General features: G+C 37.4%; 1 protein-coding gene across 1 annotated transcript in view; it reads left to right on the top strand.

Moving 5' to 3' along the window:
• LOC143033701 (uncharacterized) overlaps positions 1-4,121 on the top strand; it is a 100,902-nt gene extending 96,781 nt beyond the window's left edge. Inside the window, exons 8-9 of the mRNA XM_076199185.1 lie at positions 3,565-3,763; positions 4,095-4,121. Of these exons, the coding sequence (XP_076055300.1) occupies positions 3,565-3,763; positions 4,095-4,121 (226 nt within the window). The remainder of the gene's footprint in view (positions 1-3,564; positions 3,764-4,094) is intronic.
• The last annotated feature ends 10,409 nt before the right edge of the window (positions 4,122-14,530 follow it).

Below are 14,530 nucleotides of genomic sequence, written 5' to 3'. Positions count from 1 at the left end.
GGTAGTGCGAGAGGTAAATGCAAGGGTAGTGGGTCAGGGATTGGAGATGGTTAAAGAAAATGGAGATAAGTGGGAGGTGAGGTGGATAGTTTTAGATACTTGGGTGCAAATGTGGCAGGAAAAGGTGGAGTGAAGGTGGAGGTAGAATGTAGATTGAGAGAAGCGAGTAAATGCCTCGGTGGATTGAAGAGTGTAATGAGGAATAGACATTTGGGAATGGATGCTAAGAGGAGACTGTATGAAGGAGTGATTGTGCCAACAGCACTGTATGGGGCAGAAACATGGAACATAAGAGAGGAAGAGAGAAGGAGTTTGAATGTGTTTGAGATGAGGTGTCTGAGAAGTATGATGGGGGCTACTAGGCTAGATAGAGTGAGAAATGAGGAGGTGAGGAGGAGAACGGGGGTGGAAAGGGAGTTGGGAGATAGGGTTGATGAAAGAGTATTAGGATGGTTTGGACACATGGAAAGAATGTGTGAAGAAAGACTAGTAAAAGAGGTATGGAAGGCAGATGTGGAGGGAGTGAACATGAGGGGACGTCCTAGGATGAGGTGGATGGATGGGGTGAAGGGGCTTTGGGGAAGAGGGGAATGTCTGTTGAGGAAGGACGGGAGAGGACAGAAGACAGGGGTGAATGGAGAATGGTTGTATATGGATGATGTTGTGATGCATGAGGTGGAATGGGCGGGGGGATGGGGGGTGAGGTAGTATGTGTGAGCAGGATTTGACGCAGCCCGAAGGGATTTCTCCCCGTCTTCTCCTTTTATGCATGGGGGGACGGAGAGGGGGGTCGCCGATTTAATGAAGCGGCCTTGCTGTGGATGTGCTGTGTCTTGCGACACTGCTTCTGACCCAGGGCAGTGGACAAGGTGCAGGGATGACCCGTCATCCAGGAGGTGCTAAGATAAGAGGGAGGGTGGAGGGGTGTGGAGTGTATTCAGGGATGGAATGGGTGGGAATAATTTTATGCTTTTTCGTTTTTGGTTACCTCGCTTGTAAGGAAAAAAAAACCTTGGTATATGTATGTATGTATGGCTGATGAGGTTATCTAATGTTTGTTTAAGAGAGGGTAGAGTGCCGGAGGACTGGAGGAGTGCCTGTATAGTTTCACTTTACAAGGGAAAAGGGGACAAGTGTAAGTGTAGTAGTTTCAGAGGAATCAGCATGTTAAGTGTAGTTGGGAAGGCTTATGGGAGGGTTTGGATTGAAAGGATGAGGAGAGGAACAGAGGGATTAATTGGTGAGGAACAGTGTGGGTTTAGGACAGGTAGAGGTTGTGTAGATCAGATTTTTGTGGTAAGGCAGATATGTGAGAAAGCTATAGGAAAAGGTAAGGATATATTTTGGGGGTTTTATGGATCTGGAAAAGGATTATGACATGGTAGACAGGAGGGCACTGTGGGAGGTATTACAGGTATATGGGATAGGAGGAAAGCTGTTAAGAGCAGTCAAGAGTTTTCATGAGAGTAGTAGAGCTTGTGTTAGGATTAGAAATGAAGAGAGTGAGTGGTTTGAAGTAAAGGTGGGACTTCGTCAGGGATGTGTTATGTCACCCTAGCTGTTCAATTTATACATAGATGGGGAGGGGTGTCACCGATTTTATGAAGCGGCCTTGCTGTGGATGTGCTGTATCTTGCGACACTGCTTCTAACCCAGGGCAGTGGACAAGATGTAGTGATGACCCGTCATCCAGGAGGTGCCAAGATAAGATGAAGGGAAGAGGGTAGAGGGTGTAGAATATGTAGGTGATGGAATGGGTGGGAGAGGGGTTTCTGTGTCTTTGTTTTTTTGGCTACCTCCCTTGTAAGGAGGAAGAGTCTTTGGTATATGTATGTATGTAGTTTCAGCATTAAACCATGGTGATCGATCCTTTACAATAATTTCTTTTTCTATGATAGGACAAGCATTATCATATTCGCTTTTTGAAGTCTTATTATACAACTTTGTGTAACAACATACACATTCTTTCAGCCTAATATTATGTGTACAGAGACCATTTATCTTTTCATTTATTTGATTCATTATCCTATCTATTACCACCTCCGGTTGAAAGGATTTTTTTTGTCTCTAAAAAGAATTTTCTTTTTCTGTTTTATATTCAAATTAAAGGGGATTTCAAAACTCACTAGCTTATGAACAGGCGAAATAATATTAACTTCTTCAACAAATACATTGTTAACAGGACTATTGTTCTGGGTGGCAAATGAAACTAGGGAGGCACAGTATACATATATAATATGGCTAAATCACAAAATGACACGAACACAATAGACAAGCGTGCGGGAGGCTTGAACGTGACTTGTCAACTGGCTTCCGACGCCACTCATCCAGGGTTGCCAGATTACTCAAGCCATGCCTTGCGGCATTTGATAAAAATAATAAATACGGCATTTAGAATATATATACAAAACACACAGAATATAATACAATATAAATATACTTAATACACAATACAACTATTACAATAAATACTGAAATAATACAATGTATGTATTATACACCATGCCAACACACTATGTTCCATATCACATAGAACAAGGTCTAAAATATGTTCAGTAGTTGAGATGCTCTCCTCTACTCTGTTCTCAAACTAAAACATGTCCATCAGTTTTTTGAAAACATTAACAACGATTTCCAGGATCATCAATCCAAAAATTAAAATCACCACAAATGAAAATATTTGCATTTACCGTATCAACTGTTTCCATATATATCCTGAAATCGTTTATAAATAGCGTAAAATCATCACCTCTATCGATACCCTAGCTTGTATACACAAATATTGGACGGTGAACGAGGATATGCAATTCTGTATTTCCTTAGCGGTCACTGATTTCAAAACATTTAAGTCGTAAAATGAATTCTTCGCCACCTACCCTTTATCCAGCTACTTGTCTACCTCAATCTACCAGCCTCTTACACTCTCCCTTTTTGTTCATTCTCTCTCTCTCTCTCTTGATCATTCTCTCTCTCTTTTTTCTTATTCTCTCTTGTTCGTTCTCTCTCTCTCTTGTTTATTCTCTCTCTCTTGCTCATTCGCTCTTTCCCCTGCTCATTCTCTCTCTCCCTTGCTCATTCTCCCTCTTGCTCATTTTCGCTCTCTCGCTCTCTCTACTTCCCTCGCTTTTTAATATGTTTACTGTCCTTTTTAGTATTTCTGCAGTCACACCCTTCTTAAAAATCCTCATCGTTTGAATCTTTTCATTTGCATAAAAATATGTTTCACTTGCCAAATGTTCTATTTAAGATGCTCGATTCCTTCTAGAGTTTATAGAGGAATTTTCTTGAATTTCAATTTGTGTCTTCTCGTCTATTCACCGAGATCCTCATCTTTTTCGTTTAACGACTTTTTGGCTCCTAACACACATGTACATTAGGAAAAAAATTCTTTTTATTCTTTCTTCCAGATACTGATTCGTATATTTGTTTTGCACGTGGCGTGTCTACACTTATACTAATATTACCTCTAGAATTTTATACTTTCGAACAAATTTTATTTTGATATCATATAGCAAATGTCTTCGTAATAGGTTTACAATTGCATTCCCTTTATTCCCTTGTCAGGATCAAACTGGATATACTTGGTTGTGTGTACGACATCAACACAGAAAAAGGCATGGAAACACAAACGCTGGATACATGCTTTCTCTATCGACCTGAGACCCTACTTGCTAATGCTTTTGAAATGGATAGCTTCTGGAGCCCTCCCATGCAAAATCCAACAGGAGGAGGAGAGATTTACTCGTACTTTCACATGTATAACGTAAGTAGCATAAGTCTGTATAGTGTTCGGGAAACAAAGCTTGAATCAGTCACAAGTACTCATGGGAGAGAGAGCATCCCCCTCCATCACACACACACACACATGTATGCACGCACAGTAGTAGAATTATAGACATAGAGAGAGAGATGAGATTTATGAAGGAATCATGGAAGATACTAACGATCTAAAGAATGCGAATAAAGAATCAAATAAGGAAGTGAATGAATTAAATAACGCAAACACCGACATAAATAAAGAGGTAAGTGCATTAGAAAAATAACTGGCCGAGTTAAAATATGAAAATAAGAGCTTATAATGATATCACTAACAGTACGACCATAAAGAAAGAGGTCAATGAACAAATAAAGGCAATGACCGAGAAAACTAGAAGAAACATAGGAGTGGAGGATTTAGAGCAACTCAGGTTAAATGGAGGAAGGACCAAGAAAATTATAAGGTAATTCTTAAAGAAACTGTTCCTCAATAAATGCAGGAGAATGTCAAATATGCAGTTATTCAGGTAATTAAAGAAAAAGAAAATCAGGTAAGAGATACAGTGGAGAAAAAGAAGTGTATAGTAGTATATGGTCTAAAGGAAAAACATAACCTAAATTGGTCCCAGAAAAATAAAGAGAAAGAATTGGCAAGAATTTTTTTAAAAGTAGTACAAGATGAAGAGCAAGAAATAGAAAAGGAAATAGAGGAGGTGCACAAATTGGGTAAATATGCAGAAGGAAAAAGTCGACCCCTAAAGATCAAATTAAGGTCACAAATGGCAGTGGAAGAAACCTTAGCAATAGTAGGAAAGTTAGCAAAAACTGAACATTATAAAAGTATGTGGACAAAAAGAGACATGAATGATGAGGAAAGAGTAAAAGATAAGACATTAAGAAGCAAAGATAAAAAAAAAAAAAAAAAACGAGAAAAGAACGGAGACCGAGAAAATTAACTTCTAGTGGGGAGCGTTAGACATGAGACTGAAAAAAAAAATGTATACCCAAGAAAAAGAAACGAAGAGATGAGAGAACGAGATGGAGAGAGTAGAAAAACAAAGCTAGCTTATACTGATATAGACAGATTAATCTCAGGACTAAATTAATTAAATGATTACCTGTCAGAAGAAAAACCAGACATAATGGGAGTTGTGGAGACAAAATTAAGGGGTCTACTATTACCAGTATTGGGCATGGATTATATAATCACTGGCTTAGGAAAAACAGGGTGGAGTGGTCATGTTCTTGACTAAGAAAATTTTAAATGTGACGAAAGTAACAAATGGAGAGAACAGAGTGGAGATGATCACAATAAGAATTGAAGATAATGACATGAAAAGTAGAAAGTTTGCGGTGATTTATTTGGCCCCAAAAAACTGGGTCTTGGAGAGAGATTATTCTAAAATGTTAAAAGATATAAGGCTTTTATTAAATGAGATGCAGAAGGATTGAGTTAACGTGGTAGTTATGGGAGATCTTAACTGCAAAGAAATCTGTTGGGAATAGATGACAGTGAAAGATGGAGAAGATCTATTGGGAAATGTATTACTTGACATGGCTATTGAACAATGACACCATGAGTAAAAGAAAACACTAGATTTAGAAATGATGAAGAACCGTCGAGACTATATTTGATATTTACGCCAGAATATGAAATTGTGGATAAAACTGAATACCAGAAATGAGAAATACAGAAAAGGAATACTGAAGTATAGTAGAACGGTCTTTGAGAAACTTAGGACATTTTTTCTTAAAGCGAGCTGGGAAAAATTCTACAATGAAGAAACACAAGAGGAAGAAAATGGATGATTCTGATGAAAATCTATAAAGAAAGAGTGGATAAATATGTCCCAAAGCAAAAACAGGAAAAGGTGTATATTAAGTGCTGGTTTTACAGAAAGTGCAGTGAAGCGAAAGATAGCTTAGAAAAAATGGAGAAAAGACAAAAAAACATAGAAAGTGGCAAATACATATCAATCAAAGGAATGAATATGTAAAAATACGCAGGGAGAAAAAAGAAACTACGAAAAAGACACAAAAAATGTAATGACCAGGTAAAAATATTCTATAGATATGTGAACGGTAAGAAAAAAAAAAAAAAAAAAAAAAAAAAAAAAAAAAAAAAAAAAAAAAAAAAAAAAAGGAAACAGTGAAACTATGACACGGGAATATGGAATACACAGAAGATATAGAAATGGCTGATGTCATGAGCAAACACTTCAAGTCGGTTTTCACTAGAGAAAATATGTAACATTGGGATGAGGGAAATAATAGTAACACGTAAAGAAATAATGGACCAAATGATAAACCTTGATGTCAGGAAATCGCACGGCCCAGATGGAATCGCAAACTGGAATATAAAGAATATAAAGATAAGAATAAACAAGTTGCTCACTAAAAGAAAGAAAAATACCAAAAGGCTGGAAAAATGCTAATATTGTACTAATATATAAAGGAGGAAACAAGGAAGACCCAACAAATTACACACCGGTTTCCCTTACAAACACGATAGCCAAAGACTGTGAAAAGGTTATAAAAAGTAGATGGATAAGACATCTGGAAAAGAACAATATACAAAATCCGAGACAATTTGGATTTAGACAGGGAAAATCATTTGCCACAAATTTGATCTGTTTTTACTCTCAAGACAACTAGATATAATACATGAAAGGGACGGATGGGGTGATTGGGATTTCCTAGACCTACAAAAAGCTTTTGACAAAGTTCCATACAAAAAACTATGAAGAAAAATGGACACCATAGGAGGGATACAAGGTAAACTACTGAAATGGATGTAGGACCTCTTGCATGGAAGAAAATTTAGAGTAGTGCTCAGAGATAAGAGTTCTACTTGGGAAGAAGTAATTAGTGAAGTTCCACAAGGATCAGTATTGACTCCAATCATGTTTGCTATTTATATGGACAATATGGACTATGGTGTGGAATGTTAGATGATCTTCTTTGCAGATGACGCAAAAATGTTGAAGAAAGTGAGTACTGAAACGGATTGTGATTCATTGCATAGATCTGAACAGGGTTTGGGAATGGAGTCAGAAGCGGGAAGTGGACTTCAACATTAAGAAATGTAGCATAACGGAATTTGGAAAAAGTAAAAAAAAAAAAAAAAAAAAAAGGATATCAGGACAACATAAAATTAGTGCAAAGGAAGTAATGAAAGTAGAATCTGAGAAATACCTGAGAGCAATCATCACAAAAGATATGTCTCCTGACAAATAGATAAACAAAATTGTCGGAGAAACCTACAATTTGCTAAGGTCAATAAAAGTGGCTTTTACTTAATTGGATGAAGAAATGGTAAAGGAAATACTAGTCACACTGATAAGGCCAAAATTGGAGTACGCAGCGACGCTATGGTCACCCAGTACTAAAAAAATATAAGGAAAATTGAGAGAATCCAGAGAGCAACTACGAAGATGGCCCCAACACTATAAAAACTGTTATATGAAGAGAGCTTACCAAAACTAGAATTACCGACTCTGGAACAAAGTAGAGAAAAAAGTGACTTGTTGACCATCTACAGAATCATGAGAGGTATGGAAGTCCTTGATAAAGAAGACTTACTGAATTGGAATAAGAAAAATACAAGAGGGCATGAAAGGAAGCTCAAAAAGAACAGTTATAGAAGAGATCTGAAAAAGAACAGTTTTTCCCACTGAGTGGTGGGTGTTTGGAATAAACTAGACGAAACAATAGTGTATGCAAAAACAACACACAAATTTAAGAGCAAATTAGACATGGCGAGATACACAGATGGGACACCACGAGCGTAGCTCCCCTTCCCGTAAGATACAACTAGATAAATGCACGCACATCACTGTTTTATAAAGCTTTATTTAATTACAAGAGCAAATTATGAGAGTAGGAGTAATAGTATTTTCCCTAGACGACAGTATTATCCAGTAGTATAGTCACCACACAGAAAGAAACATACAGATAACGTAGAGAAAATTCCAAGACAAGTGACAAAAATTACTCCAGATCTTGCTGATAAGTCGTGCGAAGAAAGAAAACGAGATGATGTTATATCAGCGTTTAGTACCATGAAAGGTGTATATATATATATATATATATATATATATATATATATAATATATATATATATATATATATATTTATATATATATGTATAATATATATATATATATATATATATATATATATATATATAAATATATATATATATCTAACAAAGAAGACGTGAAAAAAACACCAGGAGACTTGAGAAGAAAAGACTTGATGCTTGAAGGACATAGACATAATAGTTTTCCGTAAACTGGTATCGAATCATGAAATAGCTTGGATACAGAAATAGGAAAACGAAGCATGGAACAATTTATGGTGAGAATTGAGCAATGAGAACGCAGGGATAGGATGCTAAGAGCATAACTATTAACCTAAATCCTACAAATAGGTAAATATAAGTAAATACAGACAAGAGTAAAGAAGTAATTCAATCAAAAGACAGAAATGTATTTAAAGTTCCGACGGAGGCCGATATGTTATAATTAGCGCACGCACGCACACACACACACACACACACACACACACACACACACACACACACACACACACACACACACACACACACACACACACACACACACACACACACACACACACACACACACACACACACACACACACATACACACCCGGTGGCGCGGTTGGTAGAGCGCTGGACTGGGAAGTACGACAGTGCTCGCAGTACCCAGTTCGAATCCTGCCCAGGGCCGAAATTATTTCGGTATCTCTGTGCTTTGGGTCGTTACTCTGACTCTCGTGGGCGGGGAGTTGTGTGTGTGTGTGTGTGAAAGGTCATAGCATTACCCATAGATTGGTCATACGAGCTCTGAGCTCTCTTCCGGGAGGGAAATAGCTGTCGATCATGAGTCCAACACGTGATCCAAAAGACCAAGGTGAATACACACACACACACAAACAAACAAACAAACAAACAAACAAACACGTAAGATGATTGTAAACACATGTTTGTTTTTCCCTGTTCACTTTCGTGTGTATAAAATTTATTTTTTCATTTTCTATTTGTTTATCAATTTATTTATCGATTTTTAATTTCTTAATTCTATTTTTTCATTACTTTTATTCTTATCTTTATTTCATCATCACTAGTACTTTGTTCCATCTATTCATTCATTTATTCATTTACTCTTTTTTATCTATCAATTTAGTTATTTATCTATTCTATGTATTTATTTATCTCTATCTATTCATTCATTGTATCATATTTATACATTTATTCATCTGTTTATTTATCTCTTCATCCATTCGGTTATTTGTTATTTTTGTGAAGGCTTGAGTATATTTGCAATACAGTGATGCAATACCTCTTTGATTTATATGGATAATAATGACAGTGAGGGAAATGTTGGTGGATATATTGAACAATTTGCTGACACTTGCTAACTAAAGTCAAACTTCCCATCCACAGCTAACCAAAAAGTTCCTCCTTCTTACCACGAAGGAGGAGCCGTTTGCACGATCTCTCGACCCAGACATGAAATGCCGACCACCTTGCGACTTCATAGCCCAGGTACTCGAGGGTGGAGGAGGAGGTAGACGAGGAGGAGGATGGAAAATGAGGAGGAGGAAGAAGGAAGGAACGGATTAGGAGGAGGAGGAGGAAATAGGGAGGGATGGAAGACCAGGAAGAGGAAGGAGGGAGGGAAGGGCGGAGAGTAGGAATAGGAGGGAGGGAGGGGTGGAGGAGTAGGGGGAGGGAAGGGGTGGAGAAGGAGGAGGAGGAGGGTGGGTGAATAGGAGGAGGAGGAAGAAGTAGGAGGGAGTGGAGGAGGAGGAGGAGAAATGGAGGGGGAAGAGGAGGAAGAGGGGGGAGGGAAGGGTGGAGAAGGAGAAAGAGGAAAGGAGAGGTGTAAGAGGGGGAGGAGGAGGAGGAGGAGGAGAAGGAGGCGGAGGGGAGGCGAGGTTGAGAAGTAGAAGGAGAGGTGAAGGAGGAGGAGGAGGAGGAGGAGAGTGGAGGAGTATTAAGAAGGGAGGGGTGGAGGAGGAGGAGTAGGAGGAGGAGGAGGAAAGGAGGGGTGGAGAAGGGAGAGGAGGAGGAGAAAGGGAGGGGTGGAGGAGGAGGAGGAGGAGGAGGAGAAGGCGAGTACTGGAAGAGGAGGAAAGGAGGGGTGCAGGAGGAGGAGGTTGAGGAGGAGAACGACAGAGGTGAAGGAGGAAGAGGAGGAAGGGAGTGGTAAAGAAGGAGGAGGAGGAGGAGGTGGATGGGAGGGTGGAGGAGGACGAGCAGTAGGAGGAAGAGGAAGGGGAAGAATGGAAGGGAAGGTGAAGGAGGAGGAAAGCGGGAGGAGAGGAGGAATAACGGCGAGGTGCATATATACATATATATATATATATATATATATATATATATATATATATATATATATATATATACATATATATATATATACATATATATGATGCATATATATATGTATATGTGTACGTATATATACATATATATATATATATATATATATAATATTATGTCATGATGTAATAACTTTTGTGATTTGCCAGTCAATACTATGGGAGAGCTCTTTTTGGTGGACGAAAAGTCTGCTTGACATTTGACCCGTTCTTATGTTGTATTTATGTTGACTAATCCTTTTGTTTAAATCTTTTTCTATGTCACATTAAAAATAGTTTTGAAAATAATATGAATTTAAGCTTAGGTTTGTATAAGTTAGATAATTCTATTATTAAGAATACTGTAAAGAATTCTTCTGGAATCGGGTAACATTGGACCTTTCCCAGTTCCTCTACCACCTTGTACATATTGTAACCTTTGGTCATTTTTTGTATCCTTTGTACCCTGATGATGTCTTGAATAGACGAAAACGTTCGGTATTCATTCCTTTCATTTTCCAAGTGGTTTCTGCGAGTATATATGATATATATATATATATATATATATATATATATATATATATATATATATATATATATGTGTGTGTGTGTGTGTGTGTGTATTATATATATACAAATATATATATATATATCATATATATGCATATAATATATATATATGTATATATATATATATATATATATATATATATATATATATATATACTAACCAAATTACGCGCGCGTTGCTGCGAGTTCATGAATAATCCCTAGCCTAACCATACCCCACCTAACTACCCTTAACCCTAACCAAAATAAATTTGGGGGGAAATGAAATATAACTTTAAACACTCCCCCTCCCAGGTGTGCGCTCCCCCCCCCCGAAGGTTGGGAAACCCTAGTTTGAAAATACATGCATACACAAACATCATATCTACGCATTCTTTTGCGTGGGTGTGTATGTGTATGTGTGGATTGACAATGAATGTCTATAGCTAAAAGGTGAAGAAATGTATCTCGTTTATTTATCTTCAGAATATATATGGTTATATGGGGTTTAAAATTATACAGTCATTTTAAGTTTACATGCTTTCTTCTTACAAAAGCTATCATGGTTTGTGGCAACATTAATTTCACAAATATAAATGATATTTATAGACACATACAATGGTTTGTTTAATCATATTAATTCTTATGTCACAAAAATGCTACGCGAGCTAAGGGGACACTACAGTAGTGACGTGTTACCCCACCATAAATTTTAACCCTTAACCCTAATCAAAATATTTTTTTTTTAATGAAATATATTTATCCAAGTGCCTGGAGTGATAGAGTATCAGGATATATGGTTATGGGGATCTATCTTCAAAACCCTAGGAGTTCGTTAACAAACAAACAAACAAACAGACAGACAGAGGCTACTACTTTATTGTAGTAGATATGCATATATATACATACTAATGAAATTACCCGCGCGTTGCTGCGAGTTCATGAATAATCCCTAACCTAACAATACATCACCTAACTACCCTTACCCCCAACCAAAATAATTTTAATGAAATATAGCTTTAAACACTCCCCTTCCAAGTTGTTCGCCCCCCCCCCCGAAGGTTTGGAAACCCTAATTTGAAAATACATGCATACAAAAACACAAATATCATACGTACACATTCATTTACGTGCGTGTGTATGTACATGTGTGTGTGTGTGTGTGTGTGTGTGTGTGTGTGTGTGTGTGTGTGTGTATGGATTGACAATGAACGTCTATAGCTAAAAGGTGAAGAAATGTATATCGTTTATTTATCTCCAGAATATATACGGTTATATGGGGTTTATCTGCAAAAACCTAGGAAGAATTTGTGAATATATTTCCGCCCGCACTAAAATTAAATTAAAATAACCAATATTTCGATGTTTGATGATATTCTACAATCATTTTACATTTTCATGCTTTCTTCTTACATAGCTACATGGTTTGTAGCAACATTAATTTCACAAATATAAATAATATTTATAGACACATTCAATGGTTTGTTTAATCATATAAATTCTTATGTCACAAAAATGCTACGCGAGCTAAGGGGACACTACAGTAGTGACGTGTTACCCCACCATAAAATTTAACCCTTCACTCTAACCAAATTATTTTTTTTATGAAATATAGTTATCCAAATACCTGGAGTGACAGGCTACCAGAATATATATATGGTTATGGGGTTCTATCTCCAAAACCCTAGGAGAAGTTCGAGAACAAACAAACAAACAAACTGACAGACAGAGGCTACTACGTTATTATAGTATATATATATATATATATATATATATGTATATATGTATATATATATGCATATATACATATATATGCATATATATACATATGTATATATATATGTATATGCATATATGTATATACATATATATATATATATGCATATATGTATACACGATATATATGCTGATATATGCATATATATTATGTATATATATGTATATATATATATATATACATGTGTGTGTGTGTGTGTGTGTGTGTGTTTATTAGGGTGTGACATTTGCCCCAAATTATTCCTACAATGCTGTTAATGATTTTATTGTTGCATATTGACTAAAGAGATACCTAGGTCAAATATTTTAGAGATTCACACATATTTGAGTTAGCACCAGCAATTTAAAGAATTAGGGATTTTACGCATTTGGCAAGTCGCCTATTGGTAGTTTATATAACTACTTTCGTAAGGGATATTAACACAGACAATTTGGTTTCCTTGAATTTATTAATACAAACATAAATTACAATTCTTTCAAGGTATACATTATGACATTTTATCACATATCCACATTCACTTAGTTCTCAACAGCAAGAAACCATGATTTTTCTTCAGAGCCAGATGATCTTTTACGCTGATTAGGAACACAGCGTCTGTCATTTTCAACTACTTGAAGAACTTCTTGAAAACGAGTTTCATCTCTAGCAACATTGACAAAGTTATGACCTAGCTTTACACCTCGCTCTGCTGCCTCATTGACAACTTGAAACTTGGTCACAATCCGAGCTTTGTTTAGATGGTCGTCATGATCTGTCCATTCACTGGCTGGTTTATGGAGAAACTGACAAGGCATGCCTACAATACTAAGGACCCGGCTTGAATCAGGCCCAACTATATCTACCAACATAGCGTTACTTTCTGGGACAGGGGGAAGATGTGGCTTACCATAGCCACCATGATCAAGTCCCACTCTCTTTGTAACTTCAGTACGTTCATGACAGAGAAGGGCCTTTCTCCTCTCTCTCTCTCTCTCTCTCTCTCTCTCTCTCTCTCTCTCTCTCTCTCTCTCTCTCTCTCTCTCTCTCTCTCTCTCTCTATCTCTATCTCTCTCTCTCTCTCTCTCTTTTTTTTTTTTTGTCTCGTCTTGTATTTGTGACGAGAACAAAGCCAATGGAATAAACTCTTCGGTCAGGTACCAAGTGTATCTACTGAGTGCCACCCGTCCATTATTAACTAGTATGGCGTCATGTGGGGGCAAATTCAGCCAAGGTTTCTATTAGATGCAAATCATTTAGTGGAGTAGAGGGAGGAACTGGGCAAACAAGCCACCATGGGGCATAAACTGCGACTGTGAAGACAGAAAAACGTTCCAACTTGCTGATTTGAGTTTCAGTTGCAATCTCGGCTCTAGGAAACTGCTCTTGAATCATAACTGACAAAAGAACGATCTTGAGGGTATAGAGCAACTTGACCATCCACCTTGCTTTATGAAGTGCACCGGGCCTGACCATTTCCTGGGCATTTCGGTCATAAGAGACCCAGACCTATTGTCCTTTTCTGTGTATAGGAAGCCTACTCACACATGAAATTACCTACACTTTTTTAGCCACCATCCGGATAACATTAGATATATATTGCTTTGGGCCTATATCTTAGAGCCCTTAAGATTTGTAGTCCACAATTTTTACAAATAGAATTTGACATCATCAATAAAAAACTCTCCAACGTAGAATGGTTTTTAAAGAAAGCTCTACATAAAGCCAAATCTAATTTCTATAAACCAAATAACTCCAGGGAGAAGTTTAAATGGAGCAACAGTAACACCATTATACCATTTAATGAATCTATCAACTCCTCCGTAAATAACCCGACCCGTAACCTCCGTAAATAACCCGACCCGCAACCTCAACCCACTTCGGAGGAGTAATGTCATCTATGAGTTCATCTGCCCGCACGAAGACTGTAAGCTTCGTCCTGTATCTTACATAGGAATGACGACCACTTCTCTCTCCAGAAGATTAACGTGCCATCTACAAGCTGGTGCCCCGAAGAAACATTTTTCGGAAAAACATAACTCCTCCCTGACGAGAAAGATCCTGGTGGAAAATACAAATATC

Source organism: Oratosquilla oratoria, chromosome 16 (assembly GCF_046742065.1).
Source record: "Oratosquilla oratoria isolate Oo_2021 chromosome 16, ASM4674206v1, whole genome shotgun sequence".
NCBI classification, from domain to species: Eukaryota; Metazoa; Arthropoda; class Malacostraca; order Stomatopoda; family Squillidae; genus Oratosquilla; species Oratosquilla oratoria.
Note: the sequence above shows the minus strand (reverse complement) of the source record. Positions and strands in the feature narration are given on the sequence as shown.